The sequence below is a fragment of the Podarcis cretensis genome (genome assembly GCF_951804945.1).
Source record: "Podarcis cretensis genome assembly, chromosome: 4".
Classification (NCBI taxonomy): domain Eukaryota; kingdom Metazoa; phylum Chordata; class Lepidosauria; order Squamata; family Lacertidae; genus Podarcis; species Podarcis cretensis.
In genome coordinates, this window is record NC_137173.1 from 56,023,567 (window position 1) to 56,033,503 (window position 9,937).

At 41.0% G+C, this 9,937-nt stretch overlaps 1 protein-coding gene across 2 annotated transcripts in view; it reads right to left on the bottom strand.

Moving 5' to 3' along the window:
• BRWD1 (bromodomain and WD repeat domain containing 1) overlaps positions 1 to 5,644 on the bottom strand; it is a 46,254-nt gene extending 40,610 nt beyond the window's left edge. The window contains exons 1-5 of one of the 2 annotated variants that reach the window (XM_079974873.1): positions 5,355 to 5,644; positions 5,073 to 5,131; positions 4,875 to 4,904; positions 4,616 to 4,675; positions 984 to 1,134 (exon numbers count right to left, since the gene is read on the bottom strand). In XM_079974873.1, the coding sequence (XP_079830999.1) occupies positions 984 to 1,134; positions 4,616 to 4,675; positions 4,875 to 4,904; positions 5,073 to 5,131; positions 5,355 to 5,511 (457 nt within the window). In that variant the 5' untranslated portion in view covers positions 5,512 to 5,644. The remainder of the gene's footprint in view (positions 1 to 983; positions 1,135 to 4,615; positions 4,676 to 4,874; positions 4,905 to 5,072; positions 5,132 to 5,354) is intronic. The other variant, XM_079974872.1, reaches the window with a different exon arrangement.
• Between the last annotated feature and the right edge of the window lie 4,293 nt (positions 5,645 to 9,937).

The window sequence follows — 9,937 nt, forward strand, 5'->3', positions numbered from 1 at the left end:
TTCACTTTATGAAAAGAAACAGTTGTGCCTAGTATACTAGGAAGCTCTTCGCCCTAGAGATGCAACTAACATATACACAAATGAGCTGCTATACGAAGATGTTTTGCATTGTTAGCTACTCTGTGTTCTTAAGTGAGAAGAAAAATGAGGAAAGAGCAGTTGTGTAATACAAGGAGAAACATAAGCAAAGTACAAAGCAGTTTCACTTCACAGGTTCTCAGCCAAGTATTTATAGGTTTCTTTCTCATATCCCCCCCCCCAAAAAAAAACCTGTTACAACTACAGCAACTTATGGTGCTGTACTTTCACTTAGGGTGAAGCAGCTTTAAGTTTTCTTTCTACTGATGGTCATGCATTTGGTGATAACATAATTTCAGAAATCTCAGGCTGAGCTACCCCTCTGAGTATGGTTCAAAAACATTTGGGATGTACCTCTCTCAGAATGACTAAAGGCTTAGAAAGGTAGCTTACAAAGAGACACTTAGAAAGGCAGTTACAAAGAGACACTTTTGTTGAAACCTGGTCCCCTTTCTTTTCATACGTAAGGGAAGGTAACAATTCTCTCCCTCCACTTGTCTCTGGAGAACCTATATTAACTATTAATGTCTTAAGAATCTGCTTGAAATGACACTAAAAACTCAAAGTAATGTTTTTTGTGGAGATGGTATTACATAACTAGACTTGTAATCCCACCCCCATGAAAAAAATGTATACCACCCTTTATTTGAAGATCTCAGATGTCTGTGTTTGAAGCAGATAATTGTATTCTACATAAGGTTTTCTTTTGATCTCCTAGAATAAACCACTATGTCTGTGAAAGGAGGAGCTCAAAGCTGGATCTGTGCTGACAGCATGTATTAAATGGGTGACAAGTTCATGCATCCTAGTCTTGGAAGTTTCAGTACATACTTGTACCAATGCAAGGTTCATATATAGTCACTAGAATTGAACACACCAAGCCACATTAAAAAGTCAAAATATACCTTTTGCAGTTCTCAGTAAGGACTGCTTGCCTGCACCCAATAAAGAGTTCACTCTCGGAATGCTGGGTGGAATCTCTTTATCCAGTATAGGGCCAATCCGCCTGCAAATTTGCAGCAAGTGATCAGGAGCCACATGTTTGTTAGACAAGACCTAACACACAAATAGGATTAAAACAAGTTAATATAACATAATACAAAAATAACAATTATTTACATAAGCTAAACATTTTAGAATTATTAGTTTGTTAATTATGTGAGAAAAAGCAAGAAACAAACTTGACCTCATTTCACTGTTGCTTAAAATCACCTGACAAACTCCTAATAAGTAAAGTAATCCTTAGAGGCCCCCTCCAGGTATACTCACAAACTAGGGAGAAGGGACTGTACACAGGATGTACACAGGATGTACACAGACTGTACACAGGATGTTCTCCCAGTGCTTACTTTGATGTTGTTCTGGAAAAGACCTACGCTTTTAATTGCTAACTAAATCATTTAAATGTTGCTTTTATTCCAATGTTTTGCATTTTATTTCGATTCTAGTTTTTTTTGCTACTATTTACTGTAGTTATAAGTTACTTTAGAAACTTTAAAAACTGAATGGCAAACAAGTAGATGAACTAGTGTTTTGTATTATACTGCAACTGTAAGTCCAACTTAACTTTGGACTATTAAATCTATGAGCTTTCTCTTTCACTTAAATGTATAGAAGATCAAATTACGTACAACTTTTTACTCCCCAGTCCTCAGCACTGGTACCTGCTGCAATGAACAGGAATTTTGTTTTATGATCCATAGTTTATTTTAACTGTGGCTTAAATGAGGTACCAACCAGGCTTGCAGTAACTAAGCCTGCAGTAACTAAGCCATGCTTTCTCCTTCCACCTTCATTACATCAATTTTAATTTGACTATAACCTCTCCCATTTTTCATCGAGCATGAATCTGATGAAGTTGTAAGTACAAGAACAAGATAAACTAAAACCACACAATTATATAAACAATACATATTATATGCACGTTACTTTTAAACTAGAGCAATGCATTATTCTCTCAAACTATTTAAATGCCCCCCCCCAAAAAAATCCTGATGTTATATCTTGAATCCTGTTCCAAGGTGCAATTCTCCAGACCGGTGTTTCCCAACCTTTTTCCTACCATGGCCACCTTCCCACCTTGTTTCCTTCCTGTGGCGCCCCATGGGCAGAGCCAGGGGGGACGGGACAGGGGGCAGCTGCCCCTCAATAAGTAAAAGTCAATACAAATCTGAAGTTCTGCCTCCCCCAACCAAAGCCTGCACCCTAAATAAAATCCTGGCTATGCCCATGTCCCGCCACCCCCCCATCCTACCGGTAGAAAAGCAGTTATTTAAATGTTTTGTTTGTAAACAGAACATGTTTTATTTATAATTTTTATAATTCATACAAAATACAATTACATAGAATGATAGGAACATAATAAAGTATTGTTGAAGCAGAAAAACATGGGTGCTAAAGCATCCATGACAGATGGCTATCCAACCTCTGCTTAGAAACCTCCAAGAAAGGAAAATCCAGAACCTCCCAAGGGAGATCAATCTTCCATGTATTGTAAAAAGTAAACAACACTTATTTTACCCCAGTTATTTGACACAGAGGGGAAATCCTACAAATACTGTCCAAAAGGTGCACAGGGAATTCTGTATATATGGGAGAATTTTAAAAAGCAAGTGGTCCTCACTGACCTGACCGAAAAAGATCTTATCGTTCAGAGGACCCCTGGCTGCCTATAGCCCCACACAAGCTTACCAGGCCCAATGAACTCAGTGCAGCTTTCTTCTGAGTAGACACTTAGTTATTTACTAGATGCAAGTCAGCAGCACAAGACCACCCCGCTTGACTAGGGGCTGAGGTGGATTTCAACCCCTGGTGGGCCACCCCCTTACCTGCTTGTGTTTGGCCAAACAGATAAATAAAAAATCCTGATTGGCTGGTTATTTAAAAAAAGATTTTTTTTCTTCCACTTCTCACTACCCTCTATGGCTATCCTCACGCTGCTAACCCCCATTTACGCGATTTTCATCTGGGGCCCCCTTGGAATATCCTGGGGCCTCCCAGGGGATCATATGGGAAACACTGCTCTAGACCATAGGTGCTAACTCCTAGGGGCAGAGGTCTCTTCTCTTCCGCCCCCCAACTGATGGGCACTGCCATTCAAATGATGTGTGTGCACTGTGCCTTGTAACTGATTATGATGGGCAGGGCTTACCTGTGCCCCACCCCCAATATTTTATTCAAGTTGGCATCCCTGCTCTAGATATTCCATTTACTCAACTAAAATTTCCTTGCAGGTATCCATTTAATATTTCTGTAAGCATTTAATGTAGTACAGCAGCAATATACTTTTAGAATTTAAAATCTATGAAAACTTTTTCCATTTCTCTCAACTGATTGAATTATATCTATCATTTCCTTTTCAGACCCAAACTCAGACATGAAAACAGAATTGTTTAAAAACATTTTAAGATAAACAAAGAGTAATGTCAAATTTTTATGCTAGCAAAGTAGACTTTTTTTAAAAAAGGGGGGGGACACAATGTTTCACAATAATATGTTGCAGTCCTCACTCAGGCTTGGCTGCTCATGCAGCAAAAACTGTTTCCTGTATCAATGTAACATAACAGTTTTGTCCCAGTGTAACCCTCTATGCCATATGTTCACCACCTCTGGAGAACCAGGGAGCTCATCTTATGAACCTCTACTTAAAAATCCTACAAAACTGAAAATGTCATATTACCATCACATTAAAAATTCCGGTGGCATTTTTCTCAACTAAAAGAGGAATGTTTCCTCTTATAATTCACATCTAAGCTTCCAAAAATAAAGAATCACATATGAAACTCAGTGCAAACCTAAGAATACTAAATGAAGGAAAGTCCATTACAATCCATGGTACTTAAAAAATACATTTAGGATTGTGGCGTATAATATTTTTTTAAGCAATTCAAGCTTTTAACAATCTAACATTTGGAGGGAGGAGGGTGAGCTGCTGAAGAACAAAGCAGATGCAAAAGTCTGGCCCTACAGTGCAGCATTTCAAGTCCTGCTCATTTCCCCACTAGCTTCCAAGTCCGCATTGAAGAGCTTGTTATTTGTTGTGAAGAGAATAATAAGCATCCATTAAAAATATACTGAATCTTCAGAACACTTATTTAAATCCTAATCCAAGCGGTTCAATGTAAATTTGAAGCCATTAAACAACTCAACCCTCTAGTGGAAGCCAGCTCTTATCTTTTGAGGAAAGCATATTTTGGGGTAACCAACAATAAAATATTGTCAGGTTAAGGTTATTTAGCAAATGTTCTGTAGAAACCAAGAAATAAAGGTTCTTTTTTAGACTGCTTTATCCTAACAAGCCCTGATGACACACACCCCGCCTCCTCTGTAAGATGACAACATCCTCTGTTCCCAGAGTCCCCATTTATGGCTTCTGTTGACTAGCACAATAATAAATACCTTCCATAAAACAACATAGGCTTTTAAAAGCATGAAAAATAGCACGATTAGTTTGAAAAAGCAAATACTGTTGATCCCCCCCCCAACAATCCAAATCTTGTTTGGGTTTTTTCCTTTTTTTAAACAACAAAAGTCTCACCAAGTCTTCATAACTTCTGCAATGTTCTCTTCCTTCCCAATCCAATCTTTTAGGGAGCAACTAAAATTGAAAGGGGGAAGGAGAGAAAAGCCAGTTGAATTGGAGCGAACGGGGCACAAAAGAAAGCTGTTACAAATACTTGCACAGATGGCATAGTTTCCATCTCTAAAAGACATTGGGATTAAAAAAAAAAGTGGGGTAAAAGCGAGTGACATAAAAGGAAATTGTTTTTTTTAAAAAAATGAGTAGTCTCACAGACCTGGTACTGTTCCAGTTCTTGCACTAGCACCTGTAGGGGGAAAAAAGAAGCTGGTATTTGGCACTGGTGGAGGTTTTCTGTTCGCGTTTGCTTTTTGAAGCGCCGCTTCTGACCAAAGTGAAGGGGGGCGCTATGAAGCCGCCCTTCGCGGGGGTGGGGTGGGGGCAGTGCAGAGGGTGCAGGCGAAGAACAACTCACCTCCGCCGTCCTCCTGCAAGGCCCAGTGCTCAAGAACCGAGCTATGAGGAAGTACAGTTCTGCGAGAAGGAGAAAAAGAGGAGAGATGAAGTCGAAGCCGGGCTTCGTTGGGGGATGGGGAGGGCGGCGGGGGGGGGGGGCGGGTTGGGGGATCCCCCTTAGGTGACTGTAACTCATAACCAGGCTCAGTAAGATGGCGGCGGAGACGGCGAGCGCTCGCCTCGCCCGGCTCTTCCATCCTCTCGCTCTCCTCACCAAGCCGGCGCTCACTCTTCGCATTACCTGATTCAATGAGCGGCAGAGGGCCGCTGCCGGCGCCCAAAGGAGAATTGGAGGCCGGCAAGGGCTCGGCCATATCCGCAGCGGCCGCTGTTGCCAGGAGGAGATTAGGGCTGAGGGCTCTGTCTGGCGCGGCGGCGGCCCAGGCCTGGCTCGACATAATCCTATCAGCGCTTCCCCTCCCCCATGCGCCTTCGCTCTATTTGTATGTATGAGGGAGAGGTCCGGCGGGCGGGAGCGCGCACGTCCGTCGTCTGCGCACCACCCTTCGACGCCGCCACTGCCGCGCTCTACATTAATCTCTGCCCAGCCCCCGCTGCCATTACTGCTGAGGCGCCCCGCGCGCCTCTGACGTAGCTCCGAGGAAAGGCGGGGCGGAGTGGATAGTAATAGGGAAGGAAAAGAGGGGGGGGGGGTGAAATAGTCCCCTTTGAAGCGAACGAAATGGTTGCGTTTAAAAGTTTAAAAAACACACAGAGACCGCAATCTGATGAAACGCCACTCATGTATCGTCGTGTAGTAAAGAGGCTGCTTTACGTGAGGACAGGGTGGTGGTGGTGCTGGTGGTGAAAGGCTGTGATGGCTGAGCGCGGAAGGAGATGCGGCCATTTTCGACTTGGCAGTTGGGGATGAGGCTTCGTGGAGAATTAAAGTGGGGAGGGATGGGAGCGAGCGGCGAAGGGCTCCTCCCGCCCCTCGTTGTAGGGAAGTGAGAGCGCTCGCTTGGCTGCCTCCTGCAGCGCCAGCCTATTCATGCTTACTTGGAAGTAAGTCCGTACGTGCCGTGGGGCTTACTTCCAGAGACATGTAGGACGGCGCTGACAGAGGCACCTTCTTCCGGAAAAACAATGCGCCATTTTCATACAGATAATCCCCCGAAGAGGCTGATGCGCATCTGTCAAGGTTTTCTCCCCTGGTTCGCCCTATGCCTTTTCTGGTCAGGGTCTTTCACAATGTGCTGGCGAAAATCAGTAGGCAGGTTTACGTATGGAGATAAGTCGCCCTTTGTTAAGGAGAGTTTTGTTCATTAATTCCCAGGCAAATGTTTCTAGGTCTGCAATTAAGCGAGGAAGAGTGCGGATCGGTTGCAAAACAAACGCTAATGGTGGACTGGCTGTTCTTTTCCAAGGGGAAAATGTTGGCGCTTCCCTAAATAAAAGGAGCGTTTGGGGAGTGCCTCGGTTTAGTGTGAAGTCCCATTATTTTAGACTTTCTCACGTAAACACGCATGGGATTGCAGCCTTATTTGAATCCTTTGTGTGCTGCCTTGTCAAAGCAGATCATTAAAACAAAACCCCACAATAACCGTAACACATTAAAACAAAAACGAATAAAGAACAAATTATTCATTGGAAATGTGTGAAGAAGAGGGGGAAAGGTATGGGATTGACGTTCTGGAATTTAAAAGTTCCATTGGCCCTAGTTCTTTGGGTACAATCCATCATTATTATTAATTGAATTTATATACCGCCCTATACCCGGAGGTCTCGGGGCGGTTCACGGAAAAGATTACTTACTCTTCAAAAGCCTGTACTACATAAAAACAACACAAGTATGCTTCTTGATAGGGCTTTTCAGATGGTTCTCTGGAATTATCCCTACTACTAGTATCGTTTTTTAACTCAGCGCAGTCTGATCCTATATATTTCCCCCAAAGTCACACACTATTCAATAAGACTTCCTAGTAATAGTAAGCATGTGTAGCATTACAACCTTAAATAAGGGCCAATGGCAAACTTGTGTTATACCGCTGACAGGTCCTATCTCTTGTGGAAGGACATGGTTGTGCTCTTGTTCTGGACAGAGTTCCCAGCATCATGTCTGTTGGTACTGTGGCTGCCTCAGATACCAGCACCCCTGCCTGTCTTTAAAAAAAAAGTTTCCGTAATTCGGGTTTTGGAGGGGGGTTGTTGCCTGATTTTTTTACTTGCCTGTGTTATTTGGTAGGGGCATTGTAAGTGTTTTGCCTAGTTGGAGCATGTGGTTTCCCACCCTTTGTTTGGTTTCTCTGAGAATCTTTCTTGAATGTTATCCATATAACCCAAATAATAAAATTGAGCTTCATAAGACAAACACATAAAAACCAAACCAAGGCTGGCATTAGAAGTTACATTCACAAGAAGAAATGATAAAGCTGGTTATGGAATTAGTATTGCCCATCATGTCACACAAACAAGTGGGGACCATTTAAGCCTATATCTAACACCATAGAGGATTATTTAGTTAAGATGTCATAAGTTGCTGCCTAAAAGAGTATCTTAAATATCTACTCCTTGCCCAGTGGTAAGAAGTGAAATCAGACAGGGAAAGCCTTCTAAGCAGGAAGCTTACTATGTCACAAAGTATTTTATTTTCACCCTTCCCAGTTCAAATCATGAAATACATAAACATTGCTAGACTATAAATTAAACAGAATCAAGAGAAACCTCAACAACGCTACAACTACAATGGGAAGGATATTCAGTTCTCATCCACCACCCAGGCTGGCGCAAAAAGATGCCTGTATACCTGATACCAAAATATAAACAATGAGAAGGCATTCCACGACTTGTTCCAAACCAAAAATTTATCACAATATGTATATAAAAGAATCCAGGCTAAAAAAATCTATTATTATCAGTAATTAAGGTGTGAAGATGAGAATGGTAATTAACCTAAATACAACTTGTGGTGCTGGACCAATTAAGATAATTAACTGAGGAAGTTTACAAAGGTTCCACATGCAGTGCAGCTGGCAAGTCATTTGAAAGATTTCCTTGCCATCCAGGGACGCTTTGGGGAGGTATTTTAACTTACTAATTTGATTTAAACTAATCAGAAAATAGAAACAGGACACTTAATTATTATCATTAAATCTATGATTTGAAGTTGGGTTCATATCCTGGCTTGTTCTGAAGCTGCTTACCATGGTTTCCTGGTTCAGGCAAAATGGAAAACTCAATAATACTTCTTGTTTTGTTGCAAATGAATGTGTAAAAAGGTTGCATGGGTGGAACCTGTTAATATTCTAGTTTTGCATTGGTGTACAAAAGCCCTACACAGCTTGGCACCAGGATACCTAAAAGATCACATCTTATATACCCAACCACACTAGAGGGCCTCATGTAGATACCTTATCAGAAGGTTGGTTCTGTAGGAATTGGGCATTTAGCATAGTGGCACCTACCCCTTGGAACACCCATTACATACCAGGCATATACTTTTCAGTTCCTGTTGAAAACCTCCATCTTTCAAGAAGTCACCTAAGTGATTTTCATCCCAGTTGGTATCTATATTGAATTGGAAAACATTTTGATAAACAAAATTGTTTTATATCTTTTATTGTGGATGTTCATATTGCCTTATTCTTTCTTGTGAAATTGCTTCAATAATTTAGGAGATTCATAAATTAAATAAAATAAGGTAACACACCATGAATAGGCCTGTACAGGCAGGATGACTAATAACAGCTTTTGTGGGCTAGTAACTTATGAAAATTTATTTTGCAAGGCAGGCCTAAATTAATAACTGTCCATTGACAGAGAAGGTTGTAGCCTATATGGAGAAACATTATTCAGTACTGCAGCTCCAGAATACACGATCAAGACTTGGTCTTGTATGAGGACTCTAATTTCAGTAAGCTTGGGTGTAGTTTGTAGCTACTGCCATTCAGTTAAGCTGTATGTTTCTAGCATTATTGTTGGTTATTTTGACATTTTGTGATATATAGTATGGTTCTAAAAGATAAACAAGCTATTGCATTGTGCTGGAAAGAACATCACCAGCATCTCCTTAACCACAACGCCCCTGTAGCTGCTGAGGTCCTCACAAATCCCACACTACTAGATTCCTGAAAATACAATGGAAAATAAGGTTCTGAAATAAGCAAAAACTAATGGTGAGGATTTGCTGAATTTATAATTTGAATTGGAATATAAGAAAGGGAGGTATGAGGAGGTCCGGAAAATAAGTTAAAAGAAAATAGGTAAAGGGAACTTTTATGTGTTTTTAGTTGTTGTTTTTATTTTTATTTTCTATTTTTGTATTTTTGCTGTTTCTTTTTTGTTGTTTTACAATGTATTATTCTGGAAAATTTCAATAAATATCTTATATATATAAAAAAGAAAATACTCTGAGACAATGCGCCTGTGGACATAAGACAAATCGAATCAGTCACAAGTTCTTTTGCACTGCCCTTGGTATCTATTTGATCTACCCTAGGTTTATCAGTTGGTTGTTCTAGGCCCTAGGGAGTGGCATTCAGACAAATGTACAGTAGCCTTCCTTACATTTAATCAGGATGGGGATAACATGGAGATAGTAGCCAGGTTTCTGCAACACACAATGAGGATTCGTGAATGTTGTACATTAACTTAAGTGTAAGATGCAGGTTTTGAGGATTTTATTGTACCGAACCCTATTGGAATTGTGTATGTCAATAAAGGTTTAAGAATTTCAGGGTTAAGAATTTCAAAGTGACAAGCAGACTGAGTATAGAAGAGGTCCAGAGGAAGAAAGCCTCTGGTACTGACTTCAGTAGTTTCACAGTATGCGGAGCAAAGTCTTTGACCCTTATTGGCCATAATCAGGGTCACTTCTTTTGAACT